Genomic DNA, 21,829 nt, shown 5'->3' with positions numbered 1-21,829 from the left:
AGCAACTTGTATTCCCATCAGTAATGTATAAACATGTCTATCAGCAATGTATGAACATGCCTATTTCCTCACAGCATGCCAACATGAGTTGCCATATTCTTAAATCTTTTCTCCAGTCTCACCAATGAGAAATTGAGTAGTCTTAATTTGCATTTGTCCAATTCTGAGTGTATATGAACATCATTTATATATTTGAGGTTATTTCCACTGGGGTTTTGGTCCCTTACCCTCCTTATACTTTTAGCAACATCACTCAGCTATTGTGCTAAGTACAAGTTATAGGAGGATAATGATGGAAACAGGGAGAAACTTGGTTATTTCAATAATCCAGATGAAATAAAGCAAGGTAGTCATAATAGTGGTGACAAGCAATGGTCAGACTGCAGGTATCATGTGAATGTAAACCAGAAAATTTTCCTAACAGACACATTGTAAGGTATGACCAAAAGAGGTCAAAGTGGACTCCCAAATGTTGTCACTTGAACAAGTGGAAACCTAGATTTGTCATGAACTTAGAGAAGATCTTGGCTGAGGCAAAATTTGTGTGTGGATGATAATCAGAGGCTGGGTTTGGCCTGTATTAACTTTGAGATGCCAATCAAACTTATAAGTGGCAATGTCAAGAAGGCAAATGGATATATAGTGCTGATAGTCAAAGAAGAGTTCCTGAATATAGTATGCATAAACACTGATGCATAAGAACTAGACAAGGTCAGGGGCACGCGGGTAGCTCAGTCAGTTAAGCGTTGGACTTCGGCTCAGGTCATGATCTCTCAGTCTGTGAGTTCAAGCCCCATGTCGGGCTCTGTGCTGACAGCTCAGAGCCTGGAGCTTACCTCGGATTCTGTGACTCCTCTCTCTGCCCTTCTGCCTCTCACTCAAAAATAAATAAACATTAAAAATAAAGAGAGATCAAGAAAAAAAAGAACTAGACAAGGTCAACATGAGTACAGTTGTAAAAATAAAAGACCTACAAGCGCTGAGCTGTATAAGTAACTCCAATAATAAGAATCAACAATAAGAAATCATGGAGAAGGTGAGGAATCAGTCAATAAGATAGTAGGAAAACAAGAGATGGAACCTGAATAAAAAATACATTTCAATGACAGACTAATGAAAACCATCAAATGCTGACAGGCCAAGTAAGATAGAGACTAAGAATTGACATTAGATTTAGCAAATATGATGTTTGTTGGAGAACTTAAAAAGGTTTTAGAGGAGTGGTAAAGACAAAACCCTAATCTGAGTGAATTTCAGAATGAGAGAGCAAGAGTTTGAGACTATCAATATTGACAAACGGGATTTTGCTGTAAAGGATACAAGTCACATTTCAGCATGATGGTATATAATAGCAGAAGAAGTGTGGGTGCTTGACGATTGCATGATCAGCAGAACCTTAATATAAATAAGTAGAAAAATCAAAAGGAGAAGGTAGGCTAAAACAAACAGATAAGAAAATGAAATGAAATGGAAGATGAATGCAATATGTCAGGGTGATTGTAGTTGAATTTATTTTATTTAACAAACACTGTTTGTTTACTATGTGTCAGGACACTTCAAGGACTTATAAATACAATTCATTTAATATTCACCTCTTCCAATCCTCAAAATTTGATCGTCCTTTTTCCAACCTTTAAATTTACTCAGATATGAGCCTACCATTTTACCCTCTGTTTATAGCATCTCCCTAAGTGATGTTGTTCAGACCTATGACTTCAAATATCTATTTACTAATAGCCCTTAGTTATGGATCTCCAATGTTAAGAAGTTAGAAAAAGAACAACAAACAAAGCCTAAAGCCAGCAGAGAGAAGGAAACAATAAAAATGAGAGCAAAAATAAATGATATGGAAACAGATCAATGAACCCAGGAGCTGGTTCTTTGAAAAAAATAATAAAATTGACAAACCTCTAGCCAAACTTATCAAAAAGAGAAAGGACCCAAATAAATGAAATCACAAAAGACAGATGAGAAATAGCAACCAACAGCACAGAAATATAAACAATTATAAGAGAATATCATGATAAACTATATGCCAACAAACTGGACAACCTGGAAGAAACGGATAAATCCCTAGAAACATAAACTACCAAAACTGAAACAGGAAGAAATCGAAAACTTGAATAGACAGATAACCAGAAAAGAAATTGAATCAGTAATAAAAAATCTCACAACAAATGTCCAGGGCAAGATGGCTTCAAAGGTAAATTCTACCAAACATCTAAAGAAGAGCTAATAATACCTATTCTTTTCAAACTATTCCAAAAAATAGAAAAGGAAAACTTCTAAATTTATTCTATGAGCCACTACCCTGAAACCAAGACCAGAGAAAGACTCCACTAAATAAAAGAAGTACAGGCCAATACCCCCAATGAACATGGATACAAAAATTCTCAATAAAACACTAGCAAACCAAATCTAACGGTACATTAAAAAAATCCATCAACTGGGATTTATTCCTAGTTTGCAAGGGTGGTTCAATATTTGTAAATAAATCATGATATACCACTTTAATAAAAGAAAGGATAAGAACCATATGATCTTTTTAATAGATGTAGAAAAAGCATTTCACAAAAAGTACAATGTCCATTCACAATAAAAGCCCTCAACAAATTGGGTTCTGAAGGAACATAGTAAGGTCATATATGAATAACCCACAGCTAATACCATCCTCAATGGGAACAACCAACTGAGAGCTTTTTCCTCTATGGTCAGGCACAAGACAGGGATGTCCTCTCTCACCACTTATTTAACATAGTACTGGATGTCCTAGCCATAACAACCAGACAACAAAAAAATAAAAGGCATCCAAATTGGCAAGGAAGAAGTAAAATTTTCACTATTTGTAGATGTCAAGATACTCTATATAGAAAAGCCAAAGACTCCACCAAAAAACTGCTAGAGCTGACACATGAATTCAGTAAAGTCACAGGATACAAAATTAATGTAAAGAAATATGCATTTCTATGTGCCAATAATGAAGCAACAGGAAGAGGAATTAAGGAATTAATCCCATTTACAAATAAGATACCTAGGAATAAACTTAACAAAGAGGCCATCACATTATCTCCAAGCCCCAACATTAATATTTTAGCATGAGGAGAACATGAAATTTCAACTTTTAATATTTTAGCTTGCTGTATTTTTAAATTGTCTACAATGCACATGTACTGCTTCTTTAATAAAATGGTTTAAGAATTTTCAAAGTAGGTAATGATTCATGAGATTATATTCCCATGATAGATAAATTAAGACAACTGCTGACTGACCACTAGATCTCGCAACATAGAAGTCACTGGTGTCCTTGAAGAATCCACTTTGGTTGAGGAGGGTAAGAAAAACCCGACTGATATGGTTTGGCAGTTCCCAAAAATGTTAAACAGAGTTAGGATATGACCCAACAATTACACGCCTAAGTATACAATCAAGAGAACTGGAAATATACATTCACATAAAAACTTACACCCTAACATTCATAGCAACATAACATCTTAGTAGCCAAAAGTGTAACCAACCCAAATGTCCAGAAACAGATGAATGGAAAACAAAGTGTGGTATATTCATATAATAGATTATTATTCAGCAATTTAAACAAGAATTAAATACTAATACATGCTACAGCACAGATGAACCTTGAAAACTTTAAGTGAAAGAAACCAATCCCATAAGAAAACATATTGAATGACTCATACTATGCTTATGACTTTCCACAACAGGCAAATCCATAAAGTGTGTTAGTGGTTGTCTAGGATCGGAGGTAGGAGGATTTGGGGGGTAACCACTATTAGGTATGAGGTTTTTTGGAGGGAGTGATGAAAATGTCCTAAAATTAGGTCATGTTGATGGTTGCACAATTCTGTGAAAACAATAAAAACCACCGAACGGTACACTTTTAAAAGGTGAATTTATGGTAAATGAATTATCTCAATAAAACGGTTACAAAAAATCTAAAAGGCAGAATTTAGTTGATCAGTGTGCACTTGTTCTACTCCCTTCAGTATGTATAGGTTGTATGTGACATTACTTCCAGGGATTTATTCATCTTTTTTTGGTAAACTTTTCCTCCTTCCCATTAATCCCTATCCACAACACAAATCCCAACCTCTCCGAATCAAACAAAACCAGATGGAAAAATGTTTGCCTCCATTAAGAATAACTACATTTTACAATTTTAAAAAGTATTATATGTGGCCATTGTTCAGATTTACTTCTCAATCTGTTACATATGTACATATTAAAAAAAAAAAACAAAAAAAGGAAGAAAAAGCATTTGCCTAGGAATAATAATGTATCACTTTAAGCAAACATTATATAGCCTGAATTCTAAAACCCATTTTGGTTTATATAAAACTACTTTGTAAAAGCCACAAAACAAGTATCCCTCAACTCTTGAGAAATGTTTGGATATTTAAATAATACTGCTATTATACAATTTCTTCCATGAAATAAAAAAAAAAAATTACAACAATTACATCATTTTATGGATAGAGACTCAGTACATACATAAGACCATTGGCAAAGCTAAATTTAGAGCCAATTTCCTCTCCTGGATTATATAATTTCAATAGTATATAATAATTGTCTGCTGTTGGAAAAACACCTGAGTGGTTCAACTAAAGATGCAAACATACAATAACAAAAACTCTGCACAAATATTCAAACTCGGGGATTTCTAATTAAAATAATAGAAAAATAGAAAATTTTTCCTTCCAAAAAAAGGTATCTAGACAAAGACTCAGATACCCCATGTAGATTATTCACAAGAATCATATGTGAATCAACCTTTTTTGTAGTCCTTAAATAAAATTTAACAATCAACTGATGAAAAAACAAGTTTCATATGCAAAGAACACCTTAATGCATCTATAATTAACTTAATGCAAAAGTATATGAAAAAAACACAGCTATTTCACTGCAGTCTTTAAGAATAGCAACATTTCATTATTTCTGGTTCATCTTCTTACGCATTTCTTCAAGAGCTGCTTCTTTCTCTCTCAGCACTTGCTTAAGTCTTCTTATTTTTTCATCTCGAATGGTTTCCTCTAACTCTGGTGGCGTCATGGGGAAAATGTCTTCAGTATAACTTTTATTAAAGGAATGACTTTGCTCAAAAGCTACATTCAAACTCAATGTGCCTTTTTCCTGGTTCTCAGGGGTACAGTGTTCAACCTCAGTTTTCTTTTCTTCTCTGGTTTTGTTGCGGCTTGTGAGAATGTTATGGTGTGATACATCTGAAGTTGGTAAAATACTGCTGACAAGTTGGGAATTGGTGACATTAGTTCCACCATTTAGAGCTGTGTTATAAGCACTCTCGGTTTTTCTCTTCTTTGTGTGATCCATCTTTTTAACGGTTTTTGCTTTTCTTTTCTTATCAAAACCCTGTTGTCATGTTGAGTAAGATTTCAAAAAAAAAAAAACAATTATTGCCACATAGACAGTATGCTATCAAATTTAACAGTCTGCAGGTGACAAATACTTATCAATTAAACTCAACTCAACAAAATATATTGAGAACTCTAGCAAAAAATTGTTTACCATTGTACAGTGCCAAAATGAATAGCAATGTCCTAATGATATTCACTGAGAATAAACTGCTTAATTCGCATCTTCCTGCTTAACTATCAGATGTATTGATCTATCGCCAAAATACAACAGCCATTTATAAAGAACCTGAGAAACAGAATTGACTTAATTTTGTTTCCTTGTGCACAGTAGGCACATATGTGGAAGCTTTTCATTGGGAAAGGTTGAGCAGTCTCTGATCTAAAGCACAGAATATTACACAGTGTAATAATGATATATTTCTAAGTAAAATAGGCAAAGTCATAGGGATTTTTTTTCATCATTGACCAAGTAGATTTCTTAAAATGTCTGTATTAAGGGTTATACTGCAACGACCATCTGCATGCTTGTATTTTCCCTACATTTGGATTATTTATTTTAAATAGGGTCTTCAACGTAGGATAGCTAGTTTAAAAAGTTATGGCCATTTTCTTATAGTTTTTTAATGAAAAAAATAAACAGGTGAATAAAAACACTTAAAACGTCTTCTACTCACTGGGGATACATTTTTACCTTTGTGTATTTGGTTCTCTTTAACACCAAATGTGTATAGTATATACACATATGCAAATCTGAAAACTACCATTCATATTAATGCACAAGACTAAAAAAAGAAATCAAGAAAATACACTCATGAACGTTTGTAGTAACTACAAAGGACACAAAATATATTACCTGTTTTTTCTTTTCCTCCTTCTCTATAAACTCCGTCTCTTTATAAGTATTGGTCTTCACCAAACGGCTTAAGGAATCAAAACCTTCTCCAGAGCCCAAGTGATCAGGAATCCGAGTAAGGCACACTCTCAAATCTTTAGTGAGACCAAATATCTTTTTAAATTCAGCATCATTCTTCAGATGTGATACCTTATTGCTTCCTCCTTGGGAATGGTTCTTGTCATTCCTCTCTTGAGGAACTTTTTCTAATGTTGATGCCATCTCATTCTGGATCTGCAATTAAGAAAACAAAAACACACAAACAATACTGCCAATTACTTAAGCTATTTCATCAGACTGGCAACTAAGTGATCATCTCATCTTACTTAAAAAAACAAAACAAAAAACATCATGCTCTAAAGTCCTAAATGGTTGATTTGCATTACCCTTGCCTTACCACCCACACTCAAAAAAATGAATTTAACTGGGTACAAACTTAAACTGTTCCTCCACAATTTCTCATTTACTTTGCTTTCTTGCACTAGAAAGGTTAACAGATGAAATAATACAGACTAATGACAAGTCAAAAAATCATCTATATAACTTTAGTTGGAAGTTGTAGTCTTCTGGAAAAGTCTTATGCCTTCAATCAATCTTAAACTCCTTCAGAATTTACCTCTTTATATCTCTGGAAGGGGAGAAACACTGACATTATTAAGGCCTCTAGGCAAGGAAAGAGTGGGCCTAAGTATTTAGTGAGCACAGACACACATATCTTAAGTAGAACAGAAAGGTAACTATGTGGATATGTTGAATAATTAAAGAGTCAGAAAGAAGGGCTTAAAAAAGAAAGGAAACTCGTCTACTTAACAAAACAAAACAAAATCAAAGATGTTGATAAATCCTATTTCACAAATGACTGAAAGGTACTGATTAGCACCATCCTACCCCTTCTACCATCTACCTAAAAAACTGCCAGATATTTCCCTACCATCACAAAATAAACAAACAAAAAACCCAGCTCTCCTATATGTGTAATATTGATCTTTTCATATACTAACAGTAATCTAATAAATACATGCATGGACACAGAATTTACCCAGTTTCGAATTCACATTATCTTTCACCAATAAACCTTCTTGCTCTATGAGTTTTTTGTTTGTTTGATTTTGTTTTAAAGCTTTGGCATGCCAAATGAATTAAGAGAGAGATACTGTTTGCACTCTCTCAATTATCCTCCTCAAACATTGCCTTCAGATGAAAGCTCTGACTTAATTAAGCATACATGTGTGTATGGTATGTGTGTGATGGAGTGGAGGATGGGAGAAGGGGGGGGGGAAGAGGTATCATAGGGAACTAACTTTGAGAATTAAGAAAGAAAAATTTTCTATATAGATAGAGAAAAAGAACACCCTGACATGGGAAAATTACCTTTGGTTCTTGGTCTCTGAAAACACACTGTTGTGAAGTGATAGTTGTTGCGTCAACAGAGGAACTTATTTTCTCTATGCTCTGGATGATATTTCCTTTTCTGGGGGCATCCTGTACTGTACTAAATCCATCTGGAAAGTCTGGCTTTGTGAATAAAATCTTACTCTGTTTTAAGTAGTTAATGGGTTGATTCATATTATGTGGGTTTGGGGTAGAAAGAGATGGTTTCTCCACTTTTTTATTCTTCTCTGCCCTTAGATTGATCATGGAAGCAGGCTGAGTATTTGAAAGTGATTTTGTTTCCATCTGGTAAGATTTACTTTTAGCCAAAACAATGTTTACAACCTCTCTGGATATTTCTGTGACTGGGCTTGAACTCACTATCTGTGATGTATCTTTTCTTGGTGGAATATCAGGAGAAACAGAATTCTGTTGGTCAATTTGTGATGGCAAAACATCTGTCCCCTTTTTAGCCAATAGATAGACTTTCCCATTAAACATAACCAAAGCATTATCTTTAATAGGCATACTTTTGGACTGTGTCCCACTAGGACTGACAGTGCTCAATGCTGGCATATTGATAGTATTATCTCCCAAACTTTTCCTATCTACAAAAGTTTTTAAAATCTTGGAAGCCACATTATTTGAAGACTTAACAGGAACAAGAGATGGACTGCAAGGCTGTAGATTTTCTTGAAAAATCCATTTCACAGGAGCAGCTTGAGAATGCTGACCACCTTTTAATTGTGTCTCTTTAGCAACATTCACTGGCATTTGTGTGGTATTTAGAATCACTGGCTTTGCTATTTCTGTAACAGGTTTTGGATAAATGTTTTGAAAGTTCTTGGTAACTACATTTTTCACTGTGTTTACAGGAGATACGTAAATAACGGTTGGTATTTGGGAGGCCTCAACTGTTCCTGAGGTACTTGTGGTTGCAGTTGCAAGTATCTTTTGCTGAACTGAAGGAGGCAATGAAGACGCTGGTACAGATTTCACTTCAGCATGGGCTGGAATCTGTAAATGATGCCCAGAAGGCAAAACTGGAGACTTCACAGTCATTGGAAGACTCTGAGTATTTACTAAAATATAAGGTGAATCGTTTTGTGTTGAGGAGGGAGAAACAGCAAATGTTTGCATGGTGAGTCCATCAATTTTCACACCATGACTCTGAACTTTAGAAACTGATGAGGTAAAATTTTCAGTTCCCACAGAAGTAACTCTAACTTTTTCTGCTGTATCTACTGTTCTTGTTAGAAAATAGTTTGAAGAACTGGCTGGCTGAAAAATGGGCAATTGAACTGATGCACTTGTGGAAGAGCTGGAAATCTGAGTCTGAAAAGTAACTTGAACTGGGCTTCCTGTATTCCCTTTCAAAGCATCAGACATGACTGAAGATTGAACTAGCGGTATAAGATTTCCAGAAGAATTAGGAATTGGAAGTAATTGCAGAAGATTTTTTCCATCCGAGCCAATCGTCTGAACTACTTGGTACATGCAGCCTGAAACACTTAAAAGAACATTGAGTAAATAAATACAACATACTAGACGGTATATACATTTTATTTAAAAACAAATATTTGCAAATATTATTTTAAAAAGATAAAAATTTATAAAATATGATAAAAGTATATCATTTGTCACTTTGAGTTTTCAAAGTGAACTATTGCAAAACAAAGATTTTAAATAGAAGTGATAATCAAAGATAATGATCAGCTTTGATTTAGAGTTTCTCATATGATTAAGCAATGGGTAGATTAAACTTTTCTAAGGTTTTACCCCGTATAAAATTATGCTTACTAGAATATGTTCCTCTTAAACTATGAGCATCCTCCCTTCTCTTTTTACTTGAATTCTTCCTTCTTGTCCTCCTCCTCCTTTACTCTGAGCGACCAGGATTCTCATTTCACCTCCATTTATGTACATTCTATTTCCCTCACTCTTTTCTACCCTCCATTCAACCTGTTCTGTCCTCTTTCTACTGACAGTGACTCACAAGTCATACGGTCAGCCATTCTTCTTTTGCTTAAAGTCATTTCTTGTGGTGATACCTTCGTGTGCCACATTTTTGAAGACTAAATGGAGTTACTCATGTAGGAACCATTTTCTTCTTTGACTTAGCACATTTGAAGTTTGGTGCTAAATAGCCCTTGGTATGGGAATCACTCACATTTGTTCCAACTATCTGTCAATCCATATACATAATAGCAACACCATTTCAGCTAAATAATTTTCAGTGATTGTGGAACACACTGGGTTTTTTTTTTAACCTAGCCAATTTTGATCCTGATACTTATGAGCCATAATTTAGTACAGACTGTCTGATTTTTTAAAAATCCAAAATATATCAATATCTGTTGTATAATTAATTTGTAGATTTCTTAAATGCAGAGATCCCAAGTTATTTATGCCGAAAACCACCTTTCAGTTCCTGGAAAATACTAAGCTCTCATGGGACCCAGAGTCATCACACATGCTCTCTCTCTACCTAGGTACTCTTCTCCCACCCATATAACTCAAGTCTCAGCATAAATAATACTTCTCAAGAGAGATATTCTCTGACCACCTTAACTATTTTTGCTCTTCTTTCATTATTAGTTATAATATTACACCTGTTAATTTCCTTCATGGTATATCACAATTGGTAAATATATATTAATCCATTTCTTCGTTTGCCTATAGACTGTCTCTCATGCTAAATTCTAGCAATGTAAATGCAGGGTTCCTGTCCTACTGACAGTGTGGCCTTATATGACAGAGATCAAATGAAAACAAAAACTTAAGACAAATAATAATAAAATTAGAATTCTCAATGATATAAAGGTGTGTTTTACTGACTATAGGCATTTTTAAAACCTTAGGTATTAATAAAAATCAAACCCAAAAACTCTGTGTATTCTAGGAAGCCCTGGAACAATGATTTTACCTTTCCATAACCCAAAATAATATAAATATATCTTTTTAAACATTTAAAACTGTTTTCTAGCCACTTGATAGTGCTTCAAAATGTTAAATTTACTTTTAGCAAATTAAAACTTAATCTCGAAAGAGAAGCATGAACATAAAGTATGAATTCTTGCTTTCAGGATTTAAAGAGGAAAGCCTACCTTCATCAACTCCCCACCCCCCAGAAACATATAAACTAGACTAGAATTTATTCAAATTTAATTTATTCAACAAAAATTTACTTGAGGGTATGTTATGGTACAGGCCACAGGCTCAGTTATGGGAAAAGGGTGAGTAAACTACAGCCCGGGCCAAATCTGTCTCCTCCCTGTTTTTGTGTAGCCCACAGGCTAAGAATATTTTTTTTTCTATTTTAAATGATTTTTAGAAGTCACAAGAACAGTATTTTGTGGTATGTGAAAACTACGAGATTCAAATATCAGTATCCATAAATAGTTTTATTGGTACACAGTCACACTCATCTTTATTGTACTGTAAATGGCTGTTCTCATGCTACAATAGCAGAGTTGAGTAGTTACACCAGAGATGATCACACGGCACCCAAAATCTGAAATATTTACTATTTGGAACTTTACAGAAAATGTTTGCTTGCCAAGCCAGTTCAACCCACAGTCCCGAAAAGAACTTAAACTGCTGGTTGTATGTGCATGTAAACAGGCAGTTATCATTAAGTAGGATAAGTGATACATTACATTTGAATGAGAACAAAAATGCTTCCTCCTTTTCTTAAAACACTCTCTTCCCAAGGTTTCCTAGATATGAAATTCTCTTACTGCTGTAATGATTCCTCAGTCTGCTTTGGCAACTCATACATACTACTTGAATCAACCTTCAAATACTAGAACGCACCAAAGCTGAGACTGAATTCTCTCCCTACTCTGTAGGCTTTTCCCAATTATTTCTTTTATGTGCATGACTTCAATTATATTACCATTTATACAGCAACAATTAAAATATTTCTATCTTAGCTCTTTTTGAGACTCAGGCTTATATATCCAACTTCCCTCATGACATTTCCATTCAGAATCTCAAATACACCTAAAGCTCAACATGGTTTGTCCAGTTTTTTTCTATGATAAATGGCATACCATCTATTTTAGATGCCTAAATCAGAAAAAAGCAATTTCCTGTTTTCTAACCATCTATATTCAATCTATCACAAAATCTTATTGATGTTATCTCCTAAATTTCCCTTGATCTTTTCAATTCTTTCCAAATCATCTGTCTCCATTCTAATTCAAGCAAACATCATCATAACTGGTCTTTTTTTTTTTTTTTTAAATGTTTATTGGGGGAGGAGGAGCACACACTAGAGAGGGGCAGAGGAAGGGGGACAGGAGGATCAGAAAAGCAGGCTCTGTGCTGACAGCAGAGACATGAACTGTGAGATCATGACCTGGGCTGAAGTCGGAAGCTTAACTACCTGAGCTACCCAGGCACCCCATAACTGGTCTTCCTTTATTTCAGCCACATCCTCTCCCTTTCAAAGCTTTCAGCATACTAAAGCTGGCTCTTCCCTGCTTAAAATATTTCAGCAGTTTCCCATTTTCTTTGAGCAGTAGAAAGAAAACCAAGAGATTCTGATGCAATGGAAGCCAAAGAAGAGAGTTTCACAAAACTTGGGCAATTCTATTTACTTAAAAAAAATTTTTTAACATTTCATTTTTTGAGAAACAGAAAGAAACAGAGAGTGAGCAGGGGAGGGGCAGCGAGAGAGGAAGACACAGAATCCAAAGCAGACTCCAGGCTCTGAACTATCAGCACAGAGCCCAATGCGGGGCTCGAACCACAAATGTGAGATCATGACCTGAGCCGAAGGCAGACGCTCAACCGACTGAGCCACCCAGGTGCCCCTATTTATTTTAAGTTCATTTATTTATTTTTTCAGAGAGAGAGCACGCGTGTGCACGCATGAGCAGGGTAAGGGCAGAGATAAAGAATCGCAAGCAGGTTCCACACTCAGCATGAAGCCTGATGCCAGGCTCAATCTCATGACCGCAAGACCATAACCTGAGCCAAAATCAAGAGTTGGATGCTTAACCAACAGCTACCCAGTCGCCCCTGAGAAATTCTATTTAAAAGTTTCTGAGAAGTCAAATAGGATGTAAATTAAAAATCTACTTGCATGAGTGGTATGAGGGTCACTGAGGACTTTAAAGAGTAGTTTCGTGGGGGGGGGGGGAGGTTGCAGAGGATATTAAGATAGAAAATACAGACAGCTCTTATGAACTTTGACTGCAAAAGGGAAGATAAAGACTGGCAAGTAGATGGAGGCTAAATGGGGTCAAATAAGAGATCTTTTTTTCTTTTTAAGGTTAGATGAACGAGAGCATATATTAATGCTCATATGATTTACCAAGAGGAAGAGGACAAAAAGGGCTAAATGAATGTAAGGTTTGATTAGGAGATAGGAAATGGGAACCAGCAGTCAGGCAGAGGAATTGAACTTTAAAGAGGGGTGAAGAAATACCTTCTTCCATTGGCACTGAAAGAGAGGTTAGGCACAACTGCAGTTAGGCTTATAAAGCTTTGGTGTCAAGAGGCTGAAGTCATTCTGATATAATGACTTTTATTTTTCTGTGAAAAGGACATGACATCATATGCTAAGTATAGGAGCAAAAATAGAAATTTGAGGCAAATCAAAGATTTGAAACAGTCTTTGAGAGAGAACAAGATGACCTCAGGCAATATCAGTCATCAGGTAGTGCTGATGGCCCAAGGCTATAGGTAGTGATTATGAATTTATAGTGAGACCAATCTGTGCTCTTGTGAGATTTTCTTGTTCCACTGGGTATACGCAAAGAGAAAGCAAATCCAGGGCTGGGGTGGTTTCAGAAGAATGGGGAAAAAAAAAATCAAAGAGGAACAAAAGAGTTTAGGATATTGGTAAAAATTTATTAAAATGATGGAATATAGAATCTAAACAGGATGAAAAAAAATAAAAAGACAAAGGTGAAAGTATAAAGAGAAAATAAAGGGATTGTTGGACTGGAGGGCCAGATAAAGTTAAAAAATGATCAGAATGGGAGTATTTAAATAAGTAAGCTAGAAATATAGCAACTGGTGTTCAAAAAGAGGATGCCTGAATCAAGAATTTCATAGATGCAACAATTTTATCTGACAACAAGAACTACAGAAGTGGATGGATGGCAGCAGAATGCAGAATAAGATCAATGGAAAAAAAAGAACTTTGTACTGAAAGACCAGATGACAAAGAGATTATCCATATAAATGTTAAAGTCATGTAAGATTAAAAAGATGATTGTGATCTATGTGCCAAATTTGATTACAGGAAGTTGGTAGATGATGTTAATGAACCACAATTAAGGCCATCTACCAACTTCCTATCACTGATATGCCAAAAAGATGTCTTGAAATTCACGCTCTTCTGCAGTCTATTTTCTTTCCCATTATTCTACTAAATTTCATTCTCAAAGATTACCAAATGTGTTCTCACAGTTAAATCTATCTTTATTCTATTCTCATTTTCTAGGTACTTCCTGCTGAAATTGACACTGCTAGCTAATTAATTATCCTTCGTGAACAGATCCCTAACATGATGTCCATTATGCACAATTTGCTTGTTTTTCTTAATGTTCCCTTTCTTATTCTGCACTTTAAGCACCCACTTAAGACTATTCCCCAAAGCACAATTCTTGATCCTGTTTCTCCTTCAAGACATTCTTCCTTAAAGATTGTACCAATTGCTTCAACTACTGTGTCGATTGCTTGAACTATTTCCTTCAACTATCTCCTTTGCAATAATGACCCTCACAGTTAGATCCATCATTCCTATCCCCTAATATTGACCTCGGTTCCATTTTTGTGATGTCCTACCAAAATCTTTCACTTTTCATACCATGATGTTTTTTGAAAACCATGACTTTAAAGTTAAAATTACTCTCTACTGAAAACTAGTACTCTATTCTACCATCTAGTCATATGTCAGCACTATTATTTCCCAAGTCACTTTGGTTTTAAATCCCCCACTCATCTCTGACACCTTTATTGCCCTTATTTACCTTTGATTCACCCAGAGCACCTTGTATAGATGCTTACAAAGTGTAAACACTCAATAAATGTATAGTGAATGAATCACTGCATCTGTAAAGTTTTGGGTTTTTTTTTCCTTTTTACAGCTCTTACTCATTCTTCTCCTTCTTCACCACTGCCACTACCATGACCTAGATCAGACGTGTATTACCTAGGACCTGTCTAGTCATTATCTCATTCCTGTATTTTGCTGTGACTTTTAAACTAGTTTTTGTGACTGCAGCCACTACTATTACGTATCTCTGGCAGATTAAATCATTGTTTTCATACTGTTACCTCCTTTCTCAAACTTCCAATAATACATCATTGCCAATTCAGCTTGACTTGAAAATTATCTAAAATCTAGACCCAACCAATCTCTACAACAGTACCATCTCTAACTTCTAAACACAAAATCTCTGATCTTCCCACAGAGGTCTCTTTGCTATTCTGGATTCTCCCATGCACGTTATTTATTCTAAGTATTCTTCAAGTTATTTTTTTTTTCCTTCTCCAGCAATTTAAAACATAGCTATAAATTGAGGATCAATTCCATCTTCTCCATGAAATATTTGCAAGTCACTCAAACTCACATTAATTTCTTCCAACTTGAAATCCATAAAGCACTCCCACTAGTGCCACGAATGCTACAAGTTATATAATGCCTTCTAAAAAATGAGTAAAATATTGTTTTCCTTACAGTCAGAGACTATACTGTTTACTTTGTAATTGTTCTCCCAATGCGAAGTACAGTAGGGCCTCAAAAAATTATGTAAAAACTAATGTATCCCTTCCAAATCTCCATTTTAACTGAACTGTCTCAATACTTTTCCTTTAGTCTTATTTAGCTTATTTATGCACTTCATTTGTCGATAATATCTAGCCCTCAGATTAAAAGCTTCAAAGAGCAGAACCTATGCTTTTATAATTATCTGTGTATGGGCATGCACATTTTTAACTGGTATGGTTTGTAAACAAACGGCACATGCTTCTGATACTTCATTCACATATTTCATTATGTGGCCTCAATGTGCCTGCTTTACAGAAAACATACCACACAAACTATTTTCAAGTCTAATCATTGATTACACTCTTCTCTTCCATTTCCCCTTCAAAAAGGGAAGGAAAATAGTTTCTTCTATGTCATTATATCAACAGAGATTCACATAATCTACCAAAGACATAAATTCCTTAAGGGCAAGTTATGCACTTCACATGTAAATCCTCTACACCTAAGAGAGTAACTGGCACATTGTAAACAATAACGTTAGCTGAATTAACTCCTGCGTGTCATCATTAAAAACAAACACACACGACTTACTAGTAACAAATGGAATAAGTTCTAAATATTAAACTGAAATGAACAGGGTGAAATTCACCCTTCTCCAATCAATATCCATTTTTTCCCCCAGATCTAGAAGAGACCTGCCACGAGAGTAACTGTAACTAAAACCTTATAAAGATTCTGTCTTCTTAAAAATCATACTCTGCAAGCTAATGTTAGAACTAAAATTAGAACCAGATTCTACATCCCATGCTCTAGTTTTTCACTTAAAGATTTAAAAAAAAAAATCATCAATGTGCTAATTCCTTTAAACCAGTTGGTATTTGAACTGAGAAACTACGCTGGAAAAACTAACAGTTAAAGACTTTAAAAGGCAAAAGAAGAATACACTAGAAAATTATCAGGCTTCTAATCTTGGCTCTTCCAATTATTAGTTAATTAATTTTAATAAATTTACTTAACCTCTTTGAATATGTTTCCTCATTAGCAAAATGGGAATGATAAGGCTTGCTATAAGAAGCAAATGAAATGACGGGCTGGAATTATGATAAGCTCCTAATAAATGCAAGTCATCATACTCCACTAAAATATACAATTGGTGTCCAAGAATAAGTAAATGAATCAGGTAATTTTTGACAATGTAAGAACTTTAATAAAAAGGTATGAGAACTTTAGTAAGTAAGTATATTAAACATATTCATACAACTTCTAACTTTTTTTATTCTAATATCAACATAACACATTCACAAGAAATGGAATGAAAAAAATTTCACAGGCTATTGAACATTTTGTAGATATTTTTGCAAAATGCATTTTTTTCAACAGCTAGAAAACCTTTTCTTCCATCGTACTATCTATGATTTAACATTATGTACATACCCCATATACATGTGATAATATATACAATACTATATACTACATAATATTATATACATAATAGATAATTATTATAAATAGCTAACACTAATCCTAATAAACAGCCCAGTAATGTGAGTATTACCATTACCATTTTATAGTTTGAGGTTTGGTAATATTAAATAACTTATTCAGAATTACATGCTCCCATGGGCAATCCCATCTATATACTTTCTTGTATTTACTTTAACATAAAGCAAACATAACAAGGTCCAAAAAATTCAACTGCATGAAGTGAGAGATTAATGAGAAACAGATTTCAGTTAGCCTGTAAGGCATACATGTCAATGTCCTTTTGTTACACACCCAAATAGTAAAGATAACACTTATGGGGTACAAAACTAAATGCACAATAAACTGACAATGAAACATTATGTTTCGAACTAAATCAAGCCTGCTGGTATGGACACTCATTTTAGCTCCCCATTTAAGAACAAAGGATTAAGAGCAGACAGAAGCCAATTGCCAATCACATCCTAACTCTTATTATTGTGAGATGTAGCATCACAGGCTTTTATTACAATACATCTAAGGTGCTGACTCAAATCTCTATTTTCAGCTCTGACTCTGCCTGAGTTTCAAATTCAAATACCTCTGCAATCGTTTTTTTGGTGTGTTCCTCATCTCAATTAATTCACCAATATCTGTCCAGAGAACTGGCATTATAATTGATCCCCCTTTCTTTGTGCCAATTCACTAACAAAATATGCCTATTTTCCCTTTCATATTTCTCTGAATCCAACCCTTACTCTACATCAGCTGGTTCAGGTCTTCAGAATCTCTGAAAGGACACTTAAGTAGAATCTTTATACACCTGATCCCTCATTCCCAAATCCACACTGCCATCAGTTATCTAAAATGTATGTGGGAAGTGACAACCTTTTCATAAAATCCTCTGAATGATCTCCAGTAGATGAAGTCTAATCTCTCTAGCAGAGCAAACCAAGCGCTTAAGAGCTACCTATTCATCTTGCTTACAGTAGAGAATCAAACAAAAATACCAATAGCTAATAATAAACCATACTGGTGCTTTATTTACCAGTTCCCTCTGCTTGAGCACAGCCTGCATTTATCTTTAATTGGAAAGTTGGTATCTACATTCCCCAACTCAGGTGCTCCCGAACCCTTTCTACAATTTTCTTTCTCTATGCCCTGACAGCATCCTGTGCGTAATGCTATTTAAAACTGTATTATATCATCTTCCTCTTAGCTATGAGGTTTTTCATGGGCACGGTTCATATCCTCTTCTTTAGTTAGTCTCTCCATTTAGCACAGTTTATCACTTAAGCAGGCACTCAGTGAATATTTTTCAACAAAATGTTTGAACTATACGGATAATAATGGGAAACTAGGACATGAACCTAGGTCGTTGTAACTCCAAAGTTTACATTCTTTATACTTATACCATTCTAACTCCTGTTTTGCTCTTTGTAAATAAAGCCCCAATCTAAATAAACTTAATGCGTACTATCGCATAGATCTTCCAGATTTTTCCTTTGTACTCTAAGAGTAAATTTGATCCTTACCCTTTATGCCCTGATGAATTAGAGATACATTAAGCAATAAACATTCTGTAACGCAGTGTTGAAAAACTCTACAAAAGCAGCAGTAACTCAAGAAAAATCCAACAATCAATAGAAAATAAGAAAATCATATACTCATTTTAAGTTTATGAAGATAATGATTCAATACCATCAAAAATATTACCAGAAAAATATGAAACCTAAGCTTTCAATAAATTCAAGAACTAACAGTAATCAAATGATTTATAAAATTATACTTGCACGTCATGCAGATTGTTACTTACAAAACAGAATAGAATATGCAAAGCAATAACCAAAATAAGAGTCAAATAGCTTCATAAAGGCATCTGATAAATGTCCCAAATATGTGATGTCAAACCCCAGTGATTGAAGAAACAAATGCATTTAAAGATGATGAAAACAATGCATAAACCAACGAGTTAAGAACTCCCAATGACTTACGAATATAATCAAAACATAATTCAATTGGTAATGTTTTAAAAAATGTCAAATATAGACAGCCAAAGGTTGAGAAACTGGATAAAAGAGTTAAAATACACAAGAAATATAAACGTTAAGTTCTTAGTCTACCCTATTTCTAATATTGAAAAACAATGCAATCCTAAAACAAACTATATTAAATTAGGGTAAGCCAGATGTAATCAAATATCCAGGTACCAAAACAAGGGAGAAGAAATGAACAATCATTAGAAAGTAATTCTACTTTTGAATCATCTATACAGAAATCTACCTCTGCCTCTCCTCTCCCCCCAGCTTCCACCAAAGTAAGCCAACAAACAACATACGTACACACAAGCTGGCTCTTTATTCGATTTGAAAAGCAGTGGTTCTTTCTTGGCGGTTCTTCAATACTGCTTTAGCTCAAGGCGATTAGTTATTTCTTCTTAGAATATTATGCATGTTTTTCAGTCGTTATTATAATTCTGTTTTGTATCTACTTGTGATGAAAAAAAACCTACTACCTACTTCCTGGGCTAAAATTTGTACAGAAACAAACTTGTATTCTTAAAATAACAACAGCTAACACATAAATAGTGGTTTTCTGTTTTCCTATACCCAGTATTTTACACACACTTCTTCTTTTAATTCTTAAAATATCTCTAAGCGCTCTTACTGGAAAGGCGACTGGAAAGAAGGCACTTAGTCATACAAACAGTATCTGTCAAAGCTACGATTAAATTTAGGCAGCCGGATGTTCTTCAAACATAATTCCTCTTCCGTGATTTTTACATCTCAATTTCCAGGCTTTCTTTACATTTTTCTTCTGCAGAGAGAGCCCCATAAGTTTTTTCCCACCACTTATTATACCTCTACTAACTATGGAGCCTACAACTTAAAATATTCGATCTTCGCTCACAGTTCTGTTCCCATTTTACTTCATCTTGACCAACATAACCTTTTCTTAAAAAAACTGAGTCAGTGAAAAACTATTTTGTAAATGTGCAACTACGTACGTACGTACGTCTTAAGAAATACTACACTCTCCCTACGTCAAACATAGCTCCTCTACAGAGACATCCAATTAGAGATGGCATTCTCATCTGTCCTAAAGGATCGATTTTACACGAGAATTACTCTGTCTACTTTTCTTTCTCTTCGTATAAAACTATCATCTGATTTTTGAAAAATCCATTCCTTCACGCGAGATCTTTTCAGCGTCTAAATTCATATACTCAACTACACAAAAATTTTTCCTTTCCTTCTCGCTCTCTTAAATACTACCTATTTTCACTGTTGGTCCAGCGCCACCTGGGCTGCACTTGCATGTCCGTGCTGGGCGCTGCGTGTTTTTTCTGCGAGTGCGCAAGAATCTTCCAGAAGGTTTTAGTCACACAAGATTGTCGGCCATGTTGGTTTTCCTCTCCCGTGGAGCTCTATCTACTATGTCGCCTACGTAACTTGAGACGACGGAGTCCTGCGGAGCCACGGCCGAGGCTTGCCTGCGTCAGGCTCTGAAGAGGCTTTACGTTTCCAAGAGGGGCGCGCTCCGAGGGTTCTGAGTGGCCCCGTGAGGAGCACTTGCCCCGCAGTCGCTCCCACTGCGGAATCAAGCTCATTTGACTTGCACAGAGTCCGCAAACGACGGCCGACTCGACACCCTGCTAAGAGACGGGCGAGGGGCGGGTGTGTCGAGCGAGATTCGAAACCGGTACTTACCACTTCGAGGCGTTGCCTGACTTTTCCTCTGCGGGTTTCAGGAAGACCCTCCGTAGGTTATTGGACATTTTTGAGGGGTCGGAGGGGCCAGCACATCCAGGAAAGTGGGCAATGGGGGTGGGGTGGGGGTGGGGGGCGAGGTCTCTCCAAGGGGCGAGAACCAGAGCGATAGAATGTTTCGCAGCAGGTGTCCCGGAGCTAGACGGGTTCGATGACGAAAGGGGAACGACGGCTGAGAGGGCGTATCCCCAGCCTTCGGAGGGAGGCGACGCCGCCACCAGAAACCGGAAGAACCAAAGCGGCTGACGACGCTGCTCGGGCCCTAGGCTTTGAGAGGAGCGGCCCGAGTCTCCGCCTCCGCGAGCCTACGACACCGCTCCAGAGCCACCCGGAGTCGGCGTAGGAGGCGTGGCCTTAATGGCGCCTCCCTCAGCACTGTCGGGTCTGTGGAGAAGTCTGCGCCGGATGGGCTCGGCCGACCCCGCCCACCGAAGCTGCCAGCCCAGCAAAGCTCAGTCAGCGGCTTCCGCGATCGTCACATCCGGTTGCCAAGGTGACTGGCTCGCTAAAGCGCCGCCCTGTGAGACAATCCAATCGCAAGTGACGTTTGCTGGCTCTTCTTCCGGATCAAGTAACGAATCACAGAAGAATATTCTCCAGATACCTACGCAAAATAAAATATTTCCGGGGTCAATCGTAAATTTTCTGCCTTTGTGTTCGTCGCTAGTGTATGTTTTTCTTTCCCGCCAGTGCTTTAAAAGACGTCGGAGGGCTGTTTTGGAGTCGCCATGCACTCGTGGCGTGCGAACCTTGTAGACGCCTGCCTGTAGCCAGCGGCATATTTATTGATACTTCTTGGAGTTTCTATTCTTTTCCTCTTTCTTGAAGCTTTGCCTCCAGTCTTAACCTAAATTTTTCGTCCACCACACGCTCATGACTCGGTCAAAATTATTATTTATGGTCATACAGTTAATTAATTAATTCTTTAAAAATTTCATTCCCCATAAAGGGTTTTGTTTTGTTTTGTTTTGTTTTGCACCTTCATTTGGATCTCCAGAGAGAAACTTTTCAGGAGTCTCTTGATTCCCGTTGTTAAATAACTTAACCAAGAAACAGGTTAAGTCTGGCTTAAAGAGTAGAGACTTCTAGTTCAGCTGGGGCTAGAAAGAAGTTGTCGGAGGAGTGGTTTAGAGGATCGTTTTATCAGGTATAGGCAATAAAAATGTAAACTGGTTCATACTGACCAAATTTAGAAGACAGGCATAAGATGGCTAATTCAAAG

The 21,829-nt window shown here is 36.1% G+C and overlaps 1 protein-coding gene and 1 long non-coding RNA gene across 4 annotated transcripts; one reads left to right on the top strand and one right to left on the bottom strand.

Moving 5' to 3' along the window:
- Positions 1–1,488: 1,488 nt before the first annotated feature.
- On the bottom strand, positions 1,489–20,741 carry LRIF1 (ligand dependent nuclear receptor interacting factor 1). Of its 3 annotated transcripts, none has more exons than XM_019457809.2 (4): positions 20,548–20,741; positions 7,648–9,157; positions 6,238–6,510; positions 1,489–5,379 (listed from the first exon to the last, which is right to left on the bottom strand). In XM_019457809.2, the coding sequence occupies exons 1-4, from the start codon at positions 20,613–20,615 to the stop codon at positions 4,942–4,944; spliced, it is 2,289 nt and encodes a 762-aa protein (XP_019313354.2). In that variant the 5' UTR covers positions 20,616–20,741; the 3' UTR covers positions 1,489–4,941. The 3 variants fall into 3 exon arrangements, with proteins under 3 accessions (XP_019313354.2, XP_019313355.2, XP_019313356.2); XM_019457810.2 differs by having other exon boundaries at positions 7,648–9,149; XM_019457811.2 differs by lacking the exon at positions 7,648–9,157.
- Positions 20,230–21,248, top strand: LOC109272031 (uncharacterized). Its single transcript, XR_002082219.2, has 2 exons — positions 20,230–20,599; positions 20,735–21,248. It is a non-coding gene; the product is annotated as an uncharacterized LOC109272031 (long non-coding RNA).
- The last annotated feature ends 581 nt before the right edge of the window (positions 21,249–21,829 follow it).

This window comes from Panthera pardus, unplaced genomic scaffold (assembly GCF_024362965.1).
Source record: "Panthera pardus isolate Hobbes unplaced genomic scaffold, ASM2436296v1 HiC_scaffold_11, whole genome shotgun sequence".
NCBI classification, from domain to species: domain Eukaryota; kingdom Metazoa; phylum Chordata; class Mammalia; order Carnivora; family Felidae; genus Panthera; species Panthera pardus.
This window is presented reverse-complemented; position numbering and strand designations above follow the sequence as displayed.